The sequence below is a fragment of the Vulpes lagopus genome, chromosome 6 (assembly GCF_018345385.1).
Source record: "Vulpes lagopus strain Blue_001 chromosome 6, ASM1834538v1, whole genome shotgun sequence".
NCBI lineage: Eukaryota > Metazoa > Chordata > Mammalia > Carnivora > Canidae > Vulpes > Vulpes lagopus.
Genome location: NC_054829.1, coordinates 13,018,828 through 13,043,215, shown reverse-complemented (window position 1 = coordinate 13,043,215; position 24,388 = coordinate 13,018,828). Strand labels below are relative to the sequence as shown.

Here is a 24,388-nt window from a genome sequence, read left to right as displayed (position 1 = left end):
TCATTATCATCATCTTGTTCATCCCTCCACCATCCCATCCCATCTCTCTAGCGTCTTCCTGCTAATTATCTCTAAGGAACAGGACCTATGGGTGAGGGGTCAAGACAGGGGGGAAATTCTTCCAGCCTTTTAATGCTTTTTGTAGTTCTCTGCATTCACTCACAAAAACATCTTCCTGATGAATGAAGTGTAGTCACTTCAAAGAGAATCTCATGGACAGAGCTATCCCGAAGCATTAAAAGGCTTTCCCTGTGCTATTTCCTGAACCTTCCAAGACTTCTGGCATTGTAAACTCGGCTCTTCTCCTGACTCCTGGAGTTTGCTCTCAAATGAGCTGCAACTGAGTGCTCCTCCTGCCAACCCTGCCACTTCTCAGTCCTTATCACTGGCAACGCTCTTCATGTTGGGATGGCGACGCGTTCGTATTTGCTCACGGGCTGCCAGGAGCCAGCTGTGACACTTAACTATTCTCCCATCTTTTCTCCTTCCTGTCTCCATCCCCAAGCGTCAGGAACGAGGCTTCTGGAAAATGAATCACAGCCAGTCTAAAATGTCTGTGAAAGGCATTGAGGTCCATATTTAACTAGTCTTGGATTCAGGGGACTGTGAAGGAGCATGTATGCATTCCTCAGCCCTCTGCCCGTCAGCACGTCTGTCTTTCCCTTCCTTTTACTCTGTATTACCCTTGGGGTAAAACACCTAAAGCCCAAGCACTTTCCAACCAGCCCAGCCCACCCAATGCACTGAAATGGGTACCTCAGCTCCCGCTGTGAAGGGATATAATGAGAAACTAGACATGTTTGTGGCTCTCACTGCAAAGGCACAGGCCCCCAGCACCATCCCGTTCTGTTACATGAGTTCAATATTCAGCTTTTACATGCAGGAAGACACACGTCTGAGATTCTCTAGTTGCTGGGATGAGGTGCCAAGGACAGGAGCCCCAGAGCTCCCAGTTCTTGCTGCTCAACTGCTTTCTCTTACGTTAGAGAGTGACACTAAACGTCCTTATTTTTAACCAGGAAGAAAGTAATACACACATGAACCAAGCAGCATTGCTCACTGGGATCTCAATGTCATCACCTTGAGAATCTAAAAAAAAAATGTCTATGGCACAAGACAAACTTCCCTCTAGGCTTTGCCACCCTCAGCACTTCCCCATCCCAGCTTCCCTAGCTTCCCTCCTGATGCTCAGCTTCCTTGATTTTCACAGCTTCTAAAATTAACCTCTGAGCTCCTACTGCTGCCTTTGGAGGGCAGCCCTGGCTAACGCTACCAGAGGCCATAAGCTGAGCAGCAAGTGATTCCGATAATCCTTCCCTTTCCCGAAGTCGGCCTTTCCACCTGCTTACTTTGGAAGGATGCTGGGGAGGGGGCTGGAATGGGGGAGCCTGTGTCCCGGTTGGCATCCTTCTCCAGTGCCTGGTGTGTTGGATACATCTCCCTCTTCCAGGCAGGGTGCGGAACGTCGCCTCGGTCCCTCCCCTCGGCTTGTCCCATTTTGTTGTTTTGTTTATTATCCAGTGTTCCTCTCTGGGAACATTCCAACTAGGGATTATATAAGCCTTTGAAGATGAGTAATGGTGATCTGACTTCATAACAATCCCTCCATTGGGGTTAAAGATGACTCACAGGGCTTGTCAAAGGGGAACTGCAAAGCAGGTACTTAAGTAGACTCTAGAAGCTGGAATTAGTCTCTGTAGCCACTTTTATGGGGAGAGGGAGGGAGGAGGTAGATGGATCTGACTAGGAGCAGAATCCAAAGTTCAAGAGATAACGAGGCAGCAATGTCCTGTGCGGATTTTTCTGGAAGTAGTGTCCTAGAGCACATGCAAGATGTAATGGCGCAGCTTGTAGGATGATCCCCGTGCTGCAAGATGGCAAAGTCTGGAAAAGATAACCTCATCACTGTGCTGCTGGGAGTGGGGACAAAACACTGAAGCCTGTGGTTTGGAGGAGATGCACACAGCTACTTCATCGAAAAGGAAGCATCAGGTCATCAGGAGAGGCAGAGAGGGCCCACGGGGGACCCAAGCAATACATGGGGTGGGGGGGTGCTGAGCTCCCTCGGGGCAATGTGGGACCCCTCCTCAAAGATAAAGGGGCTCAGCCGACTGGGATTCTCACCAGTTTCTTGAGAAGTTTCCTTTGTATGATCTACTCAGCTTGGCCTGGCCAGTGGCCGGTCTGCCAGCCCCGAGCTGGCTTTGCAGATGCTGGGCCCGGGGAGGATGACAGGAAACAATCGAAGTGGCTGCCGTCTGGTGACCTTAAGTGGAGTGGCCACGAAGGTCGATGGCAAAGGAAAAGGCTTTCAAGCCACCCAGGGCCAGCTTCTTAGTGCTGGAAGTGACAGCGGCGGACAGACGAGGCTGGTGGCCTCTGTTCAAACAGGGCACCGCACAGCCCAGGAGGGGAAAACAAGAGGCTATAAATAGCAGCACGCCCGGGGAGGCTCTGTAAACAGCACTCAGCCACCGCCCGGCCTGGGGAGCAGAGCACAGCAGCCTCGGTGCAGACACGGGGCCGCCTGAACCCGCTGCGCTCACACGTCCACCCGGGGACACACGCACACCAACACCACGGGCCAGGCTGCCCGTCCTCCAGCGCCGTGGCTGGGTGCTGGTGCCTCTGAATCTTGTCAGGGAGGAATCACCTCCTGCTTTTTCCAGGCCTTGGGCAAAGCTGGTGAGGCAGGGGGATGGCAGCTGCAAAAGGCACTCATTGAATCTCAGGGAAAAAAAAAAAACATGACCCAAGTAAAATGAAAACAGGAGGGAGGGGAAGAGAAGCCAAGAAATGCTGAGAGAAGACCAAGGCCATGGGTGGAGACACACACCTCCCACGGGCTTACAGGAGGCTGACTGGCTTCCCAAGTGCACGCAGAGGACACTCATGGCAGGTTCACGTCCTTCCTACAGTCTTGTTCCCCCACCCTCGGGGGCTTAACTCTGGGCTGTTGACCAAGCTCTCACTTGACCACTAGGGGCTTTTACTCAACAATGGGGTGATGTCGATGGGAAGGTGAATACAAAGATGGTGCTCCTACCCCTCTCCCCAGTCTTTACACATGGATTTCTTGGCTGCTCCTGCCAGTGGGCCTCTCCTTCCATGATTTTTGTGGGCCTCCTGGTTCTTTCCTTCTTGGAAGGACCTTGGAGCCCCCTTCAGGAAGGCTGAAGCTGGATTTCTCACAGTGGTTAAGAGCGAGGGAGGAAGAAAAGCCTAAAAATGATCCTATGGCTTCAACACATGAACATCAAGCTTTTGAAACTCAAATTCAGTATTTTCACGTAAGATTCTGGATACCTTGAAAAAAGTAATTATTTTTTAAAAAGATTTATTTATTTATTTATTTATTTATTTATTTATTTATTTATTTATTTATGATAGACATAGACAGAGAGAGGGAGGCAGAGACACAGGAGGACGGAGAAGCAGGCTCCATGCTGGGAGCCCGACGTTGGACTTGATCCCGGGACTCCAGGATCGCGTCCTGGGCCAAAGGCAGGCGCTAAATCGCTGAGCCACCCAGGGATCCCCGAAAAAAGTCATTATTTATAGTTGGGTTGTTGTGGTGAGAGAGTGGGGAGAAGCTCACTTAATCACGGAAACATTAAAAACCATTCACTTGTCAGCGAATCAAGATCAATCCTGTTTCTTTTCTACCTGTGCTCAAGAACCTTGGGATAATGGACTTGCATGGAAGCTGCTGGGAATCCCTTAATGACCAAACCCCCTGCCTGTGTCCCTCTTAATTCCATTATTTTGGTTCATCAAAATCATGTCTTTAGGCCAACGATCACCATGTACAGTGGCTGGGGGCTAAGGAAGATGCTAGAGAATCTTGCACAGCTCCGATGAAACAAGTATGTTTCCTCACGATAAGTTATGCAATCTGATTCTGGAAACCATTTCAGACTGTAACTTGGTTACAACCTAGTCTGTACTCTTCCTGCAATGTTATCTGAGAATGGCGTTTTTTTTTTGTTTTGTTTTGTTTCAATTTCTCTGTAACTTCAAATATCATTGAAAAACCACATTACTAGTTACTGGACTGTACTAGTTACAAAAGTGGCAAAAAGCAGTGGCATTTGCTTTTTGGAGGTGTGGGCAGCCTAACACTTCAACTGCTGGCAATCCGAGTGGAGCGAAGAAAGAATGGGAACTCTGCACCTTTCAGAGCAGGTAATGGCAGCCCCAGAGGGATGAGTCTCCCCTGAGAATGTGTGGCCGCATCTCCTGAATCTTCTAAAGGAAGGAAAAAGATAGGATAGAGTCAAATTTCCTAAAGTTCTGGGGAAGGCTATGACCCAAGGAGGGCTATGAAGGATGGTCTGGAACTGCGCATCAGTCTGCTACTGACAAAAGCACCCAACAATGGATGTTCTCCAACGTGGGGCATTTCTCTAAGGAGGCCTGCAGCCCTCAGGCAGCCGGACCCCCAAATAAGCTGAAGCCCCAGCCCTAAGGATGAGCCAGCGGGCACAAGTCCCTGAGTTTCGTGGGGTCTGCTGTGTTATGCTATCATCTCCAACCGGTATGTTCCATCCACGGGAGGCTACCATGCAGCCATGTCCTGAGCAGACCCTGGCAAGTGAGTTGGCCATCTGCTGAACAGGGTTCTGGCTGGGGGTGAAGTGCGGGCAGAGGAACTAGATTCAAGTCAGGAGGAGGAGGGGACAGATCCCTCCATTTAAGATCATCACTCGGGATGGAGACCTTTCTAAAACCATGGTAGTCTAGCTCCAGAGGTGGGAAAAAACACGAGGCAGTGGATAGAAGAGAAGTTCAAGGAAGGAAAAGCGCTGTCTCAAGTTTGATGTTGCTCAGAAGGTGAAGACAGGAGCCCTGCTTAGCTAAATTTGGCCTCCTCTTCTCTATAACAGCTTGGAAGGCTGGTGGGAATGACACCCATCCAAGTGATGGTCCATTTCAAGGCCACCCCAAGCTCCTTACACCTACCTTGCTACCTCTCCTCTCTAGCTATAAAATGGTAGCCTGCTGTTGATGAGGTCCCAAAAGGGAAAGAAATTTCTAGAAATGGGCACTGCTCAGTTCCATAACTGTGAAACTGGCCCGACATAGCCTCTTCTAGCAGAAACCACAAACTCCCAGGAACTACTCCTGTGGGAGAAAGGAAGTTCTCTCCATGGGGACTCATTATGGGTCTGCTTCCCTTCCCCCAAGTCTTGAGCTCTGAGATCATATGAAAACTTTGTCATCTCAGAAACACACCTATGCATTCATTCATACATATGCATGGCTGCACGTTTGTTCGCATATGCATGTAATCATGTGCTGAGGTAGTTCTGAAGTGATTCTACGAGGGAAGTTCTAGTTGAGCATTAGTTGTTCCTATGGCCTGGTATATAAATGAGAAGGTTAAGTTCACAAACTATGGTGCTGTAGGCTATAGAAATATCTACTCACAACCTGCTTGTATCTCAGGGGGAGTATTCAAAAGCATCATGGCACTGGCAGCATCAATGTCAGGATCTGGAAAAATCAACCAATAAATAACATTATTTACAACGGGGCTGGTGCGTGTGTGTGTTCTTCCCCCTGCAAGTTAGTTTATGAAAGCAACAGAGAAAAACAAAACAAAACAAAACAAAAACCAAAAACCATCCAGAAACTAGACGAGCTATCCCAAAGGTGACTTTCTTCCAGTTTGGATTTGAGAGGAAGGCATTCTAGAATGAAATTTAAGGGGCAGGTTGTAAGTTTTTCAGACAAAGCACGGTCCCTCCTCGTTTTGCGAATTTCACAGATCGCACTGTATGTTCCTGTGAAGTTGGTGATCTGTGCCCCCCCGCAGCTTGCTACCCTGGCACGGCGGAGTAAGGCAGTGGGGTGACGATGCGAAGTTCAGCTATAGGAATCTTTGATGGACGGGGGAAGCTCAGAGCGCCAAGAAGAGACAGCCCTAAATATACCCGCATCTAGTGTGATACAAACAAGACATCGGGTCATTTCCATCTGTCAGCAGAATGTGAATTGTGTTTTACAAGACTGTGTGTGCCCGCACACGGTGGCGGCAGAGGTGGTGAAGGCATTAAAGAAAACGTACTTGGAAATCTAAAGAAAAAAATTAAAGCCCCGATGTTGGGGGCACAATGTCTGCTTCCGCATCTATTACCGCTTTTAATATGCCCCCCCCCAAAAAAAATTCCCATCACTTCGTTGCTGTAATTCTTAATAGGTTTCTGAATCCTTACTGATCCACCAGTTGACAGATGGCAGGTTATATAGAGACAGAGAAAAATATTATCCTTTTATAACTAAATTCATTTTCCTCTGAGAAACAGCAGCGCTGCTGCTATGGAAATGAAAGTTGCCATGGCAACAGTAAACAACCCCCAAGAATGGTCACTGAATAGGCTGAAAAGAACATCTGCCCCAGCGCAGCGTCCCAGCTGCCCTGGGGCGAAATGCGCTAATAGTGCGGTGAGGCCTCGTGACAGAAGCTGCTGCCTGTGCCCTGTCCAAATAAATGAAGTGTGCAATTGAAGTCGACATCAAAATGCTTGCCCTTGCAGATTACCACCTCTGTGTCCGCTAAACCCAATGACGAATGATGGGGTGGGGGGGGGCATGGGGGACAGGGGCGCTCGCACTTGTCAGTTTTTGTACAAATTACACACCAAAAAATTCAATTTACTACTAATGGCTCCACGGCACTTTATTTTGGGTATTATGCTAGGAAATGACTTTTTTACTGTTTAAAAAAGTACATTTTTCATACTTTATATGTGCAGTTTAATTCCAAGGGAGTAATGTGATGCAGTATAAAGCCCCACAAGCGATTAATAATACGGATGACGCTGGTTCCAGAAGACAATGTCTCAAAAAAAGGGAGGAGGTGGTGGTGGTGGAGGAAAGGAGCTTTATTCTGTAGGCCTTTTTCGATTTTGCCTGCAGGAGGCCTGTTACTTATGCTCTGTAAATGAGTGAAGGTTTATTTTAATAGTATATTGTATGAGAAACAGGTAAATTAACTTATTTGGCAACTCCTGGGGTGAAATTCCTAAAACAGTCATTGCTCCCCACTGGTAGTAAAATATATATATATATATATATATATATTAGTTGAACTGAAAGACTTCAAGGTCCCACTCACAGCTCTGAGAGTTCCTGCTGCCCTGTGCCCTCCCCACATGGCCTGTTGCCAAGAGGCAGGGCTCAGAGCTTCTAGAAGATGCAGTGGAGGGACTGAGGCAGTCGCCTGCTCTCTCTCTCTCTCTCTTTTTTTTTTTTTTTTGGAAAAGAACCCCTCCTCTCTTAGGGCTGAGAAAACACACCTGTCTCTTGGCCGAGTGAAGGTTCCTTACCATATTCGAGAACACAAGTGTTGCTGGCCACCCAGGGCTGGCCTGGCTGGGTGGCCCCTGCCTCCCCAGGGGACTCTGATCCAGATTTTTCCTCAATGACCAGGAGGTTCGATGGGGACAGAACAAGGCGAAATCCAGAGGAAAGAAATCAGGAATCTTTTCCCATTTATTTTCCCAGAAAATTAAAGTGGTTTTTATTCTTCAAAAACACATGGGACCATAGGAGGAAGGTGCAAAGGGCCACGGATAGACATAAGGAATGAAATGAGAAAAGAAAAGAAAGACAGCTTTTGAAGGAAAAAAGTACCATCAACACCCACATGGATTTCACAGAACTTAAGGGGTAACTTGGAAAGTGCTTCGGACCCACAAAAACGTCACCCCGACTGCCACCCCCATCCCAGCTGGGCGAAATCAACACACCAACGTGAACACAGGACAAGTTTAGGAGAAGTCTCCCAATCCATCCTTCTGCCCAATCAGATGTGCCACGTGGAGGCCTCTGCAGACAAAGACTCCCATGCCACCTTGGCCCTCCTGCTGGTCTCTGGGCATTTAGGGAAGGTGCCACACCCAGTCCTGTCATGATCTTATTCGTGATCATTTCTACAGTGCCCTACCTTGCATCCCAATGGACCAGTTCCTGTGTGGTAAGAGCACAAACACATAGCCCTATAGGCAGAAGGCAAGAGAGGGCAAGGCATGGGGGATGTCCACCTCCTGACATCTCAGCAGTTGGAATTAGCAAACAGGCAAAGTGCAATGGTTTGAGAAAATGCATTCTACGTTCATCGTGTGCACACTGGCATCACGGTCATGCGACCCTTTCCCCAGGGGACACAGTGCGTGCCCTCCTCGGTGTCCAGTCTGATGAACTGTATACCAGGGGCACCACCACCAGCATGAAGACAGAGAGCACAAGATACAGATTTCCATCACCCCAAGGTTTCCTTGTGCCCATTCACAGCCAGACCCCCACCCTTGTCCTGGGCAAGTCCTGGTTTGCATTCTCTCTCTCTCCCTGATGTAGTACCACAGTGGATTTCTTATTCCTTCCATTACTGAGCAGGATCCTGCTGTGTGGACAGAACTACACTTTATCTGTGCACCTGTAGATGGAAGATCCCAGAGTGGGATCGTCTAGAAGCAGCCCCCATGAGCTTCTGCATCTATCTTTTGTGAATGTGTTTTCCCTTCCCTTGGGTAGCTGCTGGGAAGAGCATGTCTAACTCTACAGGGGACTGATGAACTCTCCTCCCAAGAGGCCGGACCATGTCTGAGAATTCCAGTTTTTTCACACTTTTGTCAATACTTGAAACTGTCAAGCTTGTAAAATTTTACCCATTCTCGTGGGTGTGTGGTGGTTGTTCACTGTGGTTTTAATGTTTATCTCCCTAATGACAGATGATGTTGAGCATCTCTTCATGAGCTAAGTGGCCCGTTGTGTATCTTCTTTGGTGAAAATTCTGTTCAAGTCTATGCCCACTGCTCAGCTGGGTTGTTTAACCCAACTGTCAAGTTGTAAAGTTCCTTAAACATTCTGGATAGAAGTCCTTTGTGAGAGATATTCTTTTCCTCAATCCGTGGCTTATCTATTCAGTTTCTTAACAGCAGCTTTTAATAAGCAGAGCGTTACATTTTTATGAAGTCCAATTTATGAATTTCTTTTAAGACTCAGTTTTGTTTGTCCCTAACTAAGAAATCTTTGCCTACCCCCAAGGTGCAAAGATTTCCCTCTCGAGCAGCTTCTTTTTCAGTCTCATGCGTTGGTGTCACATTATCTGGGTTCCATACTCAGATTTACAGGTAAATGAGAATGGGAGTCATCAACCAGAACTTTCTTCATCCAGTAGGCTGGTTCAGCACAGACTTCCTAGAACTGTACAGATCAACACTGGAAGGCCCCCACTTTGACTCCAGGTGGGTTAGGGCACACTAGGCAGCCTGAGGGAAGTTTGATCAGCCACGTTTCTATGGAAAAAAGGTCTCTCGGACCTGCTCCTAAACATCTGCCATGACTTCCTACTCATCACACCTCGACATCCTGTGTGTGCTTCAGAGCCGACAATCTGCAATCTCTCCAAAGAGATGCTCCCATGCTTCTGCATCTACCTATTACTGTCTAAGTTTTCTTCCCTCTTTAAACAAAATATTATGAAGACAGTGTGTGCTCACTGTAAGAAAAAATATATATCTGGTAGATATAGTTTGAGAATTAAGTGTCTTCCCCAAAGACCCATTCTCAGATTCACATTTCCTCCCTCCCTCCCTCCCTCCCTCCCTTCCTCTTTCTTTAATTCATGAGACACACAAAGGGGGGGCAGAGACACAGGCAGAGGGAGAAGCAGGCTCCCTGTGGGGAGCCAGATAAGGGACTGATAAGGGACTCAATCCCAGGATCCTGGGATCACACCCCGAGCCAAAGGCAGATGCTCAACCGCTGAGCCACCCAGGTGCCCCCCAGATTCACATCTGTTCTTGTACAGACACCCAGAAATTGTCTAAAGTTGTCTATTAGGATACAGACATTTAGGTATGCTCACCAATGGTAGGTATTTATACTTACGCACGTGTACCCATTCTTTAAAAAGGGGTTTATATGAAAAATACTTTTCTTCAATTTTTCACTAGATAACACACCTTGGCAACCTTTCATATTCACATACATTATCTGAAGTATTCCTGTGGTGACTTTTTTATGCATAAAATCATGCCACAATGTTAGTACTGACAGTCTCTGTACTTTAGGCTGCAGACTACGGGGAGAGCAAAAATAAAACATCTGTAACCTGTGCCCAGCACTGCTGCTCCCTACAAATCCTGAGTCCCTGAGGACTCAGTCTTGGCATGGCAATCCCCTCCTCCTTCCTTGTGTCCCCCTCCCTAAGAGGATGAAGCATGGCCCATCCCCTCCCTCCTCAGGCTGCTCACAACTCTTACTTCCTCAACTTCTCTCTCTGGGGCCCACCCCCATTTGCTACCTTAGGTAACCTGTTATTTTTTGTGGGTTTCCCTGAAAGATTACATTCTCTGTGGTCAGGAGACACCAGTGGTGGCAATACATCTCTAGGTATGAGAGAGGCTTTCTGATGCAAATTTTTGAACAGGATGCTTTTGATCAAGGACACGTGGGCCTTGGGGTCATGGGGTCTTAGGAGTTTTTTGGCTGGAGAGGTTTTAGGCAAGTAGGCAACTGTTTAGGAGCTAGGGGATGTTTCTGCTCTGGAAGCACAGCTGATGTTGAAGGATAAAAGGTCCAGAACTAGATGCAGGGGAGAGTGAGCAGTGGGTTGACGGCATAGGATTTTCCCTGGGCTTAAAAAAGAGGTTTTCTTCCCCAAAATGGTTCAATCCACTTTATCAGCACAAGAAGAAGATATTTTGGGCAAGAACTCTTTTTAGGAATGAAGATCCACTTGGCAGGAGTATCCTTCATGTTGCCTCTCTGGGGAACTGAGCTGAGGGGTACAGGAGAATAAAGGAACATCCCCTCTATTTCTGAAAAGGAGAGTCTTCCAAAAATACCTGATTCAGCATCCTCATACAGAAACCCCAAATCATTTACCTTGGCTTAATTCAGTATAACATCAAGGCTGCCATCATGGATGCTTGGTAAAGTGATGACCATCCTTAAAACGGAGCCAGTCTCAAACCTGGATTAAAAAAAATTCCTCCTCTGCTCATGCTTCAGTAACAAATGTTACTTCTCCTCTGGACCAGTTCCCAGCATCCCATTTCAATTTTCATCTTTAATGCGGTTGTCTTATCACATTGCCTCTTCTCTGTGGTACAGCACTGAAAAAATGGTCACACATCTCAAAGATGCTTTCAAATCCTTTTCTCGTGAAGGTACATACACAATTACATTATGCTACAGTGAGAGAAATAGGTAGCAAAGTTTCTAGAACCAATGGTTCAGCTTCTTGGATTAAAAACTATATAGGGGGTCCCTGGGTAGCTCAGCGGTTTGGCGCCTGCCTTTGGCCCAGGGTATGATCCTGGAGACCGGGGATCGAGTCCCACGTCAGGCTCCCTGCATGGAGCCTGCTTCTCCCTCTGCCTGTGTCTCTGCTTCTCTCTCTCTGTCTCATGAATAAATAAACAAAATAACAAAACAAAAACAAAACTATATATATTGCACTTCATTTTCCCAAAATGTAGAGACGGGTTTCTTTGGGGCACCAAGATGAGGGTATGGTGGGGTGGGAAGAGATCTTTTCTCTGTGAGTGTGATGGGAAAAGAACTGGTCAAGGAATGAGAATTCTTGGGGTCAAGTCGTGGGTAAGCTGCCAATTAACATGAAACTTTAGTTTTGCTGGGATGGAGCACATTTCTTTTAAAATGGTGGGCGGTGGCTGCAGACTTGGGAGGGGACTTCACCTCATTCCATATAGTTCTGGCTCTGCCTCTAAAGCCCTCTGCCTTCCTTTTCCCTTTCTGGTTCATGGCTGCCAGAACTATGGACTCCGAGGGGCACCTACCAAATGCTGTATTTGTTCCAATGCCCCTGGAGGAAGCTGACACTCTTCATAAGGCTAGGAGAATACCCTACTGTCTCTGGAAAGCCATGATCTGTCATTCTGGGCATGTGCGGGGTTCACTTTGAGGAACGCATCCAGCCTGGCATAGGGATCTTGTGGATCTCTAGGGTAGCTTCCTGTCTGCATTTACTCTCCTTCCTCTGGGACCTGGGGTCATAGGGAAGCGACGCCAGAGACCATCTATTTTAACAAACTAAGAATACAAAGGTGAGTTGGAAGCCCCTGGTTCAGTCCTCATGGCCATAGAGGGCTACAACATGTGAGTACCACCCCTAGCATGGCTGAACTGACCGATCTAACCAAATGATACTGAAATCCCATACGGGAAGCCTGAGAATTATAATCAATGATTCTCCTAGAAATCATTTAATTGTCCATAGGTCTAATGGGTTTATTTCTACACTTCCATACCTGAAATGTTTTACAGGATGTTGACAGGTCTTTATATAACTGAATAAAAAAGATTCAAGAAGCATAAAGAAACCACCAAACAGTAGATGACACACATGTGGACAGAAATCATGGGATATAAGGACATGATGCTCATTCAAACAAGTGCACACACCCAAGTGCTCATATTCTCTCGTATTCTCCACTAGAAAGTGAGCCCTGCTACAGGAACCCCCTCTGCTCCCTGTATTCCCAGCACCTGGAACAGTGCCTGGAACATAGGGGTGCTAGATAAATTGCTGTTAAACAAACAAATGCATGGCTTATCCAACAGCTATCTAAGGCTGCTGCTGCTGATGATTCCAGGGCATAGGCCTTTTTTTAAAAAGAAAGTTAGCACTTTTGTAAAAATTTATTTATTTTTAAGTAAGCTCTAGGTCCAATGTGGGGCTTGAACTCGTGACCCTGAGGTCAAGAGTTGCATGCTTTACCAAGCGAGCCGGCCAGGCACCGCAGTGCATAAACCTCTTGATGTGCAGTGGAATCCCCCTGGAACTTCAAAAAAGCAAATGTCAGGCCCCACCCCAGACGACACTGAGTTTTACAAAAATTCACCAGAGGAATCTGTTGTGTAGGAAAGGTGAAGAACCACCTTTGGTAGTAACAAATCAAGGGCATATGGATGCCATCCAAAGCAGTCCACTGAGGAGGACAAGTGCTCCCCAGAAATCTGTTATCATCTATAACATCACTAGGTCTCTTTGCTTTGAAATATCTTTACCCACTTTCTGCAACTCTGCACGAGTGACACATCTGAAAGTATCTGGTTAATCCATGAAAACGGAGAAAAAAATTACGCGGGATAACTTTTAGGGCCAAGAAGACAAGAAACAGATGAAAACAAATAAGCAAGCAAAAAAATAAAAATCCCAGCAAGGTATACATTTCCAGGGGGAATTCTGGATATGCCTAATTTCATTTATGCACACTCCATATGCTCTAAGTTAAGTGGTTCTCAATCAGGGATGGTTTTGTACTCCTTCCCTCCAAGGGCATATGGCTGTGTCTGGAGACATTTCTGATTATCATGACTGGGTAGGAGGGGAGGGTACCACCGGCATCTCGTGGGTACAGCCCAGGGATGCTGCTCAACATTGTACAGTGTACAGGACAGCCCCCTACAATGAAGAATCACCCAGTCCAAAATGTGAACAGTGCTGAGGTTGACAAACCCTATACTAAGCTTAAGGGTCCATGTGCTGTGGTCAAGAAGAGCAGGTCTTTGAGTCAAAGGATCTCAAACAGTACACATCAAAGATAAATACATATGAAATTTACTTTGTTGTGGTGTGTTCCCCCCCCCCCCTTTTTTACAAAGTCCCCTAGGCCTAGGTTAAAAGAAAGGATATCTGTGTCCGTGGCTTTGAAACCACTGAAGTAGGGAGTGGCACTCTTTGGCCACTGTCGCAATCAATCAAGATAGCTCTAAGGTAGCAGCACAGGGTAGTGCTGTCAGAAACAGTGAGGTCATTTACCACGAATATTTCACTTCCCTGTTGGCTGAAGATTCTTAAGAGGGTATTCACCATGGGTAGAAATGCAAAGATCTGAGGGGTTCCTACAGCCAGATAGATGTGTGTGTGGGAGGAGTGGTACCACAAAGCCCAGTGGATAGTCTTCATGATAGATGGGATTTTAGGGAGTAAAAATCTCAAGCAAAGATTGACTCCAAGTGGTGACTTTAAAAATCATCTTTATGATGGAAGTTAGAGCTAGAGAACACCAAGAGTGGCTCTTCTCTCAAAAAACAGAGTCCAAGAAAACTCCAAAGCTTTGACACTCTGAAGAAATGAGGCAAGCTGAAAGTCACAATTAAGCCAGTTGAACCTAATCGTTGTTTTTGCAACAAAAGAGAATCTAAATCAAGCTGAGGGAGTAGGAGATGAATAATCGATAAGTGCATTTTAGATATTATTAGGCTCCCATTCACACATCTTCCGATTCTTTCTCAGCTTAGAAGCAGTGAACTCTGAAGGAGGGTTGTACTGGCTCTGATGAGCAGCGCCACCATCAACTCTGCAAATTAGGAACCCATTTATCCAAGTCAGTTCCCTTTAAACTTGCGTAAATTGCCCATTTATTGCCCCTAATTCCATTTCACATGGAAGGGGATTCTAGGAAAAGGTTCTGGATGATAAGCCCAGAGCTCAGGGTGTACCCTGGGCTGGGAGATGACAAGGTCTCTCCTCTCAGATGCGTCGGCTCTCGAGGTCTCAGATGCCCTATCTCTAATGTGGCATTAGGGTGGCTGAGCCAGGGACCGCCACCCCCCCCCCCCCCAAGGGCCAAGGACTCTCTGAGTCCATCACTGTCACTGCTGCTTCTCTGCTTGAGAAGTAAAATCTCACTGACACTCCCCATGGCAGATACTTCCAGCTTGTTTTCTCCATGCAATGAGAAACACTTTAACTTGGACGTCTGCTAGGTTTCTCCATTCAAATGTCCCCTTTGCTTCTGCATTTCTGAAAGGTCTGTTGGTTCACTGCCTGTCTTTCCAAATCTATGCTTCCAAGCCCTTTCCTGGAGCACAGGAGGATCCATCCCATCTCTCTGGCACTACCACTCCAACACCTCTTTTTAGCCAACACTCCAAATTACCCTAACAATGCACATTTACCTCTTTAATGTCTTTGACCAGTTGGGGTAAGTTTTTCTAGCAGATACCTGGAAGCAAATGGAAAGGACTCACATGGATTCAGGGTGACAGTACAAACAGTCTAAAAAATTCTAGAAGCTTAAGACCAGGGTAAAGGTGACAGGACACCCAGAACAGGGTATGACTTCTGACCCAAGAGTCATAACCATTTTTGAAGAGGCAAGGAAGGCATTCTGGTTTGGTTCTGTTTGGCTCATTAAACTATGCTACAGAGGCCTGTCTGTGATGAGGTAAAAAAAAAATTTTTTTTTAACTTTTTGCAGGTGAATGAGAAACTGTAGGTTTCTTCGCAGGTGCCTTTTGCTTTGTACCTCATTCAGTTGTAAATCCACTTACTGTGTTCCCTGACTTTTGCGTCCCTGGGGATGCTGTAAGTGACAGGCAGGGGCAGAGGAGACATCCGAGACATCCGGGGATTGGGTAAAGGGGATTCTGACGCAGGGAGGGAGGAGTACAGGGAATGAATGCTGAAGCCCTCTAGATTCTGGAACTGCTTTTCCTTTGAAAACCTCCTGCTTGGTCCTGGCTTCTTCAACCAGTGACAGAGCCAAAGCTCTCACGAGAGCCCTGAGAACTGAAAGGCCTGGCCACGCTGATGTCTCAGAAGAAGGATGTCAGAAGAGAAGCCAGTGACAGTACCAGGCCCCGGAGATCCCCAACACAGGAGCCAAAAGCCAGCAGGGAAATCAGAGCACCAGAGCACAGACAGGGCATACGACTGGCCAGGAGTGTTGGGGACCACCCAGGCATCTATCTTTAGTCCTTTTTCCCTCTCCACACTGTTGGCTCATCTTTCTCAACCGCCAATTCCCTCCAGCCTACGGGAAGATCAGTTCCTGCCCAGTCCCCACCCTGGAAGCCACTTCCTCCTCTAGTCAAGGTCATAGGGCTGCAGGCAACCCCAGCACACACTCTCCCACAGCTCCAGCTGTTCTCATGGCAGCCCAGCCCCCACCAGGCATCGCAGTCTTGCTGATGCTGACAATTGAATATTTCCATTTGCAGGGCATCTTCAATGAGGTCTGTCTTCAACTGGGTAGACGTGCAAAGCCTCTTTTTCCAGAAGCAAAGAGTCAGTCTCTGAGTGACACTGGCAGGTGCATTAGTGAGAGTAAATATCACTCACAATCCTGACATCAGAATTCCAAGGTACAAATCAGCGGCTTGCCCGGCCTGCGGTTGGCTTCCTCCCTAATATCCAAGCCACAAAGAACTGGAGGGGCTAACTCTGAACACAAGGCCCACTTTGTCTGGGAATGTGTGTATTATGCTGACTCACAAGAATTTCAAAAGGGACCAGGGAAGCATTGATTCTCCCAGTTCTGACAGTAGAGTGTCATCAGACAGACGTGTTAGAGCCAAACCTTACCCATGCCTTCTGCACAAACGTCTACCATATAGAACCACACACCACCCCGTGTAATGTGCTGGCACCTGTATGGGCCTACGCCACCAACAATTACTCATCTGAGATGATCTTGTCACTGAAGGTGTTTCCTGTGCTGAAATCAACTCTCTTACTTGAGAGCTCCTTCTCAAACACCTGGAAGGGGAGACCACTGCAACTCCACAGTTAACCCCACAGCAGTGACACTATGGTGTGGGTAAGTGGTGAGGCTCTCCATCTGGGAGTGACACCCAGAATTTTCTGTTACTACTCCCAAGACCAGTCAGAGGCTCTTCTCAGAGCCCATCTGCAGTCAGAGGACATGGATGGGTATATAAGGAACAACAACAAATCATCTGTTTACAGCCCATCGAGTCATCAGTTACAGCATCCCAGGAGAGGGTGCCCCGAGAAACTGGAACCAGAGAATGCAGGATGGACAGAGGAATGTGCAGTTCCCCACGTGGATCCTTTGCACCTGCATGGTGAGGACGGGAGTTCAAGTTCACATGGCATAATAGCCCCCCTTTGCTACAACTGATTTTCAAATGAAAGTTTAGTATGTTGTCTGGGGAGAGGCCCGTCTATCGAAGGCCCAGGACAGCTCTCTCCACTGCTGTGCCCTGTGTCCATGGCAACAAGGGAGGCCAGTCCGCCAGGAGTGCGTGTGTCAGGAGACAGAGGGCAGCAGAACCAGAGCCCGACCCACAGTGCTGTGGGAGAAAACAATGAGGCCCACCCATAGGAAGTGCTACTCTGGGGAGGCCGAGTGTGATAGGGAGCTGGAGGGCAGGGCAGGATGGCCTTCAGGTTTTTTTCTAGCTAGTCAGGAGGTCCCTGTCTGTTCAGAGGACCCCAGAGCAGGAAGCTGATCAAGAGGGTGCCAGGGAGGCAGGGACTTCTGATCCACCAGCTGAGATCTACCTTTAGATCTCAGAAAACCAACAGCTTTCTGGCCACCCCACTGCCAAACGAAAGTCAGAAGAAAACTAGTCACTACTAAAACTTAGTGACTTAAATCCTGCTTGGGCCTCTTATCAGGAGATCAGAAGGAAATACAGATACAAGCAGGCCCCCTTCCCTACATACTCAAACATTCTCTCTCTACAATCATCTGTTGACACCTGCCAGCAAGGGGGACCTTGAAAGCCATCTCTTTCTCCCTTAGAGACCTGAGCTTCAGGGACAAAGAGGAACCAAAGGAGGAGGAAGCACATTTCCCATGACAGACTTGGAGATCCTTATTCCTGCTTCAGTCCATACGTGACACACCAAGGACCCTGGCACTGGTTTTGGGCAGCTGGAAGGTGGTCTTGATAGGGAACCATGTTGAATCCTGCCAGCCCATCCCCTTGGCTATTCTTCCAAAGTTAACTGCAGCTGCTGATTCTTAGGATTACTGGTCACTGAGCTTTGTCTGGGCCTCAGTTTTAATGCTTAGCCTTTTATGCTTTCTGGTCTAATCCTTTCCATCCCGCCCCCCAAATACATTAAAAAAAAAGATTAAAGCAAATCTGGTGCTTGGTTTTTTTTTTTTTTTTTTAACCTTTGTGTAGTTCTCTGAAACATTTATTCAGAAACCTACATTATAAAATAAATCGGTTGAAAAATAAAAAATAAAGTACCAACAAAGTACTTGTTTCCTTTAGTCTACATGGCAACTTGTCCTGATGTCTGTCTTAAACCTGGCTCCTGGAATGTCCTGAACCTTCTGGGGGGTTGCAGAGTAAGTGGGTACACTGAAGAGGCTGTAATAATATAACGGTTATTAATTCTGTTTTCACTGAATAGTGCATACTCAGTTACATACAAGGACACATGGGCACCATCCATCCATTGTTGAGAACAAAAAATATCATTGAACTGATAATCAGCAATTCCTTTCAGATCCAGTTCAATGTGGACATATAGGTTCAAGATTAAGGCTGTAAGTAAAGGCATCCTGACCATAAAAGGATTAACGCTTTCCACACAACAAAACTTAACCATAACATGGTGATACTGGAAGAGTAATGAGGAGGAGCCCAGCCTGCCCCAATCCTGAAGGAGATCCCAATCTTCTATATAGGTAGAAGAGCCCTGAACTCAAACAGTTCATAGGTAAGGAGGCTGGGAATGATTAGCTTGGGTTTAAAATTTAGTCTAACCATAAAGCAATGAGCCGATTTTCTGGTGGGTGAATGGGAAATCTGTTCTGAAGACAATTCCCAGAAAAGTCTCTAGAACAGTTTTTGGGAATGGCTGCAACTCTGAAACAAGTATTGGGGTTGTAAGGAGTCTACTTTGAAGGATCCCCCCTTTCTGTGGGGTGGAGTGGGGGATGTGTTGATTTAAAAAAAAAAAAAAAAAGACCTCCTTACTTTTCAGCCCAGAGTAAGTGGTTAAAACACCTAGTACATAAAGTGGTTGAGCATCAGTGGTTGAGCGTCTGCCTTTGGCTTGGGTCGTGATCCCAAGGTCCTGGGATCGAGTCCCACATCGGGCTCCCTGCAGGGAGCCTGTTCCTCCCTCTGCCTTTTTCATGAATAAATAGATTAAAAGATCTTAAAAAAAATAATGAATGTAATGTGGGATAAAGTAGGTCCAAGTGCTGAGGGCAAGAGCTTGGTCAGGGAAGCGTCTTTTAAAAGAGGTGAGTTCAGGCCAAACCTGATGTCCTCTTGCAGATGCTATGTATTCATTCCAGAGCTATAAACGCTAAGCCAAATAAAGGTTTTCAGTTTGTGTCTGGGGCATATCTATTTCTGAAAAAAAAAAAAAAATTCCGAGAGAGATGACAATCACCAGACAATATGATTAACAGACCTGGGTAGACTCTAGAGGTAAAAGTGACAAAAGGTGACGGTGTGGTCAGGGAAGGTCTGTTCCCACTGGGGCTGCAGTGAGGACAAAACCATCTGGAGACAGCTCTGCAGGCCAGCGCAGCAAGCTGGTGGATCAGGTTACTTCGCGATAGCAACGGAGTTCATTCTCTTAGCATGAAAGGCATATTTCATCTTTCAAGAGGAAAAAAGTTACAGCAAGGATTATGCAAAGCAAAACTGAACAAAGACAACGGCAAGACAGAAAAGGGAAAAGTCGATCAGCTGCCACCAAGCCAGCACCTGGGGCTCTCTCACCCATTCAAGATTCTTCTAGGAAGGGGTTCAGCATATTTTCACGAAGCCTGCGTCCTGTTTGGGAGTCTGCCTCAGAGTGGCCACTGCCCTTTCAAAGTAAGGGCTTTGGGGAGGGTTGAGGAGCGGGGAAATCAAACCAATGATCTGTTTTTTAAGCATATCCAGTTTTACTCAGTTCATATTCTGGAGAAGCCCGAAAAGCCTATTTGTGCAAACTCTGACCACCGAGACTCTTGGTGATGGGCATTTGGTCTACCCTGATAGGCCAAGCGGGCAGAAACAGAGCCAGTGCCACCAGCCTGCTGTCCCCCCAAAGTGACCACTGCTCCTGAGAACGTGTGTGTGCAGTGAGGCAAGACGGTGCAGGACACAGAGAGACAGACGGAAGAGACACTGCAGAAATCTGGGCTTTGGTTTTCATTATGATGGAGAGAAATTGCTGAGAGGCCTGTGTCCCTCCCCCTTCCCTGGTATTTCTCACTCTGCTTCTCCTAGGTAAGGAAAAGAACTTGTTTTTAAAAGGTGCTTGCTTTTTTACACAGAAATACTCTTCACAGAGCCAATCTCACCTAAGGTTGAACTCACATATTCAACACAGTATTCTTTGAAAGTTATTTTTTCATGCAGCCTGCTGTATTCTACACATCGATGATAGAATTGATGGCAAAATGGAATGAATGAACTAAAAATAAAATGTAGTGTATCCCCCTTCTGAGCAATGCTCTTCTGAGAGCACCTACCTGTTGCCTCCTGGTAAAGAAGGCTCCAAATCACGTCTAAGACTTATCTGGTACACTAATAACCAGGTGGGGGGTCCTGGGGTGCTGGGAGAAGCATGGCTGGCTGTGCCTGTGTGTGTGTGGGCACACGGTACATGGCACCGCCAAATGTAACTCCGCCACGAAGCATCTTCCACAAACCTCCACAATGGTCTCTCCCTTCCCAGACACCCAGAGCTCTTCTCACTGTGACCAGCAACCTGCCTTGGGTTATCTTCTAATCATTTCTTGTCCGTACATAGCATCTTCTCAAAGAGATGACCTCCCTTGTCAGTGGGGACACTCTTAACCCTCTCTGTAGTCCCTGTGGGAGATTAGGGATCGTTCACCTTCTGGAACAGCATCTCTCTTCTAACAAGCCTGCCTTATTTCAATTCTGGTAAAAGGGAGGAATTCTTCTTGTCACCGAATTCTTAGTTTAAGAAGGATACTCACGTGCTTCAAGAGCAGAAGTTGTGCTGGGGGCCAGAGCTGGTCAGCCCACACATTCTACAAAGTGAGCCACAACTCTAGGTATCTGAATAGGATGAAGAGCTGGGAAGAACCTCTTTTTGCTTGTTGGACTGCCACAGAGGGTCAGCAAAGTATAAAGATGGTGACTCTATGAGGTTGTCAAGACCTGATCAAGAGCTTGCCTCAATCAAGGGTCTTCTGGTCAAGAAATGGACTTTTAAGGATGTCTCATTCATTCCTAGAACTGATTAGTTTCTAGGCTCTGCTACTTCTAGAACCTATCATATGATCAGCCACAAAGGCCTCCTTTGTGGTTAGCTCAGGCTTAATATTTCCATATACTGTGGTCTAGCCTGTAACACGGACTTGAAAAGCCAAAGAAAGAGACATTAGTCTTCATCTCCAGAGGGGCTTAGGGTTATAGGCAAACAGGATGTGCTTCTGAGTAGTCTGTAAACTCATCTAAGAAGGTACACAATTAAGGTGCTACAAACGTATTTGGGTAGAGCCTGAGATCCACAGCAAACAGAACTACATGGTTAAAATTACTAGTGGTAACAGACTGTAGTCTCTACCGTTTCCCACTAATAGACACTGGTCTGGAGCAGGAAATACACATAATAAGCCCAGAGCACCTCGTAGCTCTAGAAAATGAGCACACTACTAAGTCTATAGACTTCATGCCTAAAGGACTTAGGAACCTACCTAGGGGCCCTCCCACTGGCCAAAGATGGGACAATTTAAACTCCCATGAGGATGGTAACCACATTAAAATGAAATACATCAAATATACTTACACCCAATAGCTTGTAATGGTATTCTAAAAAATCCTGAAACTCACTGATTGCCTATGGCAAGTGCTAGGGAACAGACTCATTCTTTGAAAAGTGATGAGAGCAAGAAGCAAGCAATTGCTCTGTCGTTCCTATATGGAATATGCCTGAACTAGCTAAGTGGTAAGAGATGATGTTTCTCTGTATGGAAGTATTCAAGAGGTACCTAGGTGGCTCAGGTGGTTAAGCCTCTGACTTTTGGTTCTGCTCAGGTCCTGATCTCAGGGTTGTGAGATCAAGCCCTGCACTGGGCTCCATGATGAGCATGGAGTCTGAGATTTTCTCTTTCCTTCTCCCTTGGCCTCTCCTCCACATGCACTCTCTCAAATCAATCTTATAAAAAAAGAAGTATTGTAGATAATACATGAAAATGGAATAAGATTTTGCATTTGCAAAATTTTGCAGGCCCCTAAATAAATGAATTTATGCAAGAGTGATAACCAATTGCTGATATCATCAGAAAAAAGAAACAGATACAACGGATCACCCGATAGAGGTATAAACCTTACTTAGAAGTAATCTTACTCCCCAAAAAGTGTTCCATCTGGAGACACGTGGCAATGTCTGGAGATATTTTGATTGTTGTGACTGGTGTGTGTGTCCATGCACTCCTGGCATCTAGTGTGTAGAACCCAGAAATGCTGCTAAACATCCTACAATGTGTAGGACAGCCCCTCACAGTAAAGAGTTATCTGGCCCCTAAACATCTATTGCCAAGGCTGAAAAACCCTGCTCTGGATTTAATACTCAATTTATAGGAAATCCAGGGGACAAAGGATTAAGTTAAGTGACAACACACGTTGAATCAGCAGAACTCAGGCTGCAGAAACTCTACAGAATAACCCAAATTCTTTAACAGCAGCAGCAGCAGGAAGAAAAAATGATAGACCACACAGATGATTATGGAAGGGGGCCAACAGACTGAAAGAGACATAGGGAACAGATCAAATGCTTACAATGTATGGACCTTATTTGGTTCCTGATGTGAAAAACAAGTGGTTAAAAAAACTGTAATCAAGGGGCACATGGGTGATATGGTTGGTTAAGTGTCTGACTCTTGCTTTTGGCTCAGGTCATGATCTCACGGTTGTGGGACTGAGCTCCGTGGTGGGCTCTGAACTCAGCCTGGAGTCAGCTTGAGATTCTCTCTCCCTCTCCCTCTGCCCCTCCCACTTGTGCACATGTGTACATGTGCACACTCCACTCTCTCAAATAAATAAATATATCTTTAAATTTTAAGGTGTGTTATTGATACTGTGATGGTGCTTTTTTTAAAAAAATGTCTTTTCTTTTTGAGCTATATACTGAAATACATACAGAAGAAATTATATATGGTATGTAGGGATGCCCAGAATCCCCATTCCTTGGGGGCGGATGGTGGTGGGAAATGGAGAGGTACAGAGGCAATACGCCTGGCCTGGATTTACAGATCACTGGGTGAAAGGTGACAGAGGTTTATTTTTTTATTCTTTGCAATAGATATTGAAATGTTCCAAGTAAAAAGTTTTCATGGTTCGAAAAAAAGATGGCAAGATATACCAGACCAACTGTAGCAGATGTGGAAGGCGCTCTTTGTGAACAAAAATATGGCCCATGGCTCAGAGCTCCAGGTGATGCTGGGCTCCAAGGCCGCTGGGGAATCTAGGCTGGGTCTAGACTCACTGAAGTTTTATTTCCCTCTTGAAAGGGAGTTCAATTTGACCTTCCACTGGAGTAAGAGTTAAACAGTGCTTAAACCCGATGCTTAAACAGCATGATAAAGCACAGCAGGCCCAATTTACTTTGTCTTATGGTGCACGCCTGGTTGAGGTTGGGGGAGTGTGTGCAGGGTGGGGAAAGGGGTCAATGCCCTCCTGACCCCTGAAGGCAATTAACTTATACTTCCAAGCAGGAGGTGCCATTATCTTTAACTCAGCAGGCATAACTGTACATAATTAGAGGTCATAATTACGGTTCTCTTTTTAAAACGTGACCATAGTATCCAAATTGACCTCTTGTGGCAGCGCTGCCTACACGCTGGGAAGTACATAAAAGGCGGGTACAGGCTGTCCCTGTCCCTGTCGCAGTGATGGGCAGCCAGAGTCCCCAGGCAGTGTGTGAGGCCAAGCATCCGTGCTTATTCCCTGTGGAACTTCGATCTGTTTGGGGTTTACTAATTATCATTTTTCACTGCGAAATATTTTCTTTCTTTCAAGAGACAGAGACTAGCCAAGAGCTTTACGCTGCCTTTTTGACCATGGCAAAAAGGCAGAAGCAACCACTCAAATTAATATGCTGGTAATGACATGCATCTACTGTCTAATTAGCCATGTAATAACAAAGTTGAAAAGATCAATTCCTGACCATTTTTTTCCACTTTAGTGTTTTGTAAAGTTGCTGCAGAGCCTCTACTTCACTTTAAAAATTTGGATTTATTGTTGTTTTATGACACCTCCTAACTGGCCTCACTTAGCAGTATTTCTAGCATGTACAGCCTGAATCATTATACATAACATAGTGTTTTGCGGGGGAAATAAAACCTACCTGGATTGCTCTCAGTTCTCAGCATAGAAAAATAGAATTTTTGAGCTAAAAGAGACCCTCGGAAATCATCTTACAGATGCAATGCCTGAGGCAGGTCCAGAGAGAGGGGAAACAAAAGCAATGGTACAAAATCATGGGGTGAAGAACGCACAGAAACATTTTATGGCCAACTTGTGGTTCGAGCCTTATTTGGTGGCCACGTTAATTCCAGTTCCCGCTTCCAACACAAAGCCCAAGCAGCTAATCTGTGTCTCTCATACTCCTGAGGAGCACGGCTTCTTCACTTTTCACCAGGAGTCATTAAATAACCCTGAC

At 46.3% G+C, this 24,388-nt stretch overlaps 1 protein-coding gene across 8 annotated transcripts in view; it reads right to left on the bottom strand.

Moving 5' to 3' along the window:
- FOXN3 (forkhead box N3) overlaps window positions 1-24,388 on the bottom strand; it is a 391,477-nt gene that overhangs the window by 24,581 nt on the left and 342,508 nt on the right. For 6 of the 8 annotated variants that reach the window (XM_041758145.1, XM_041758147.1, XM_041758146.1 and 3 more), the window contains one exon: window positions 5,431-5,496. The exons of 1 other annotated variant lie outside the window; for it this stretch is intronic. In XM_041758145.1, the coding sequence (XP_041614079.1) occupies window positions 5,431-5,496 (66 nt within the window). The remainder of the gene's footprint in view (window positions 1-5,430; window positions 5,497-24,388) is intronic. One more of the 8 variants, XM_041758151.1, reaches the window with a different exon arrangement.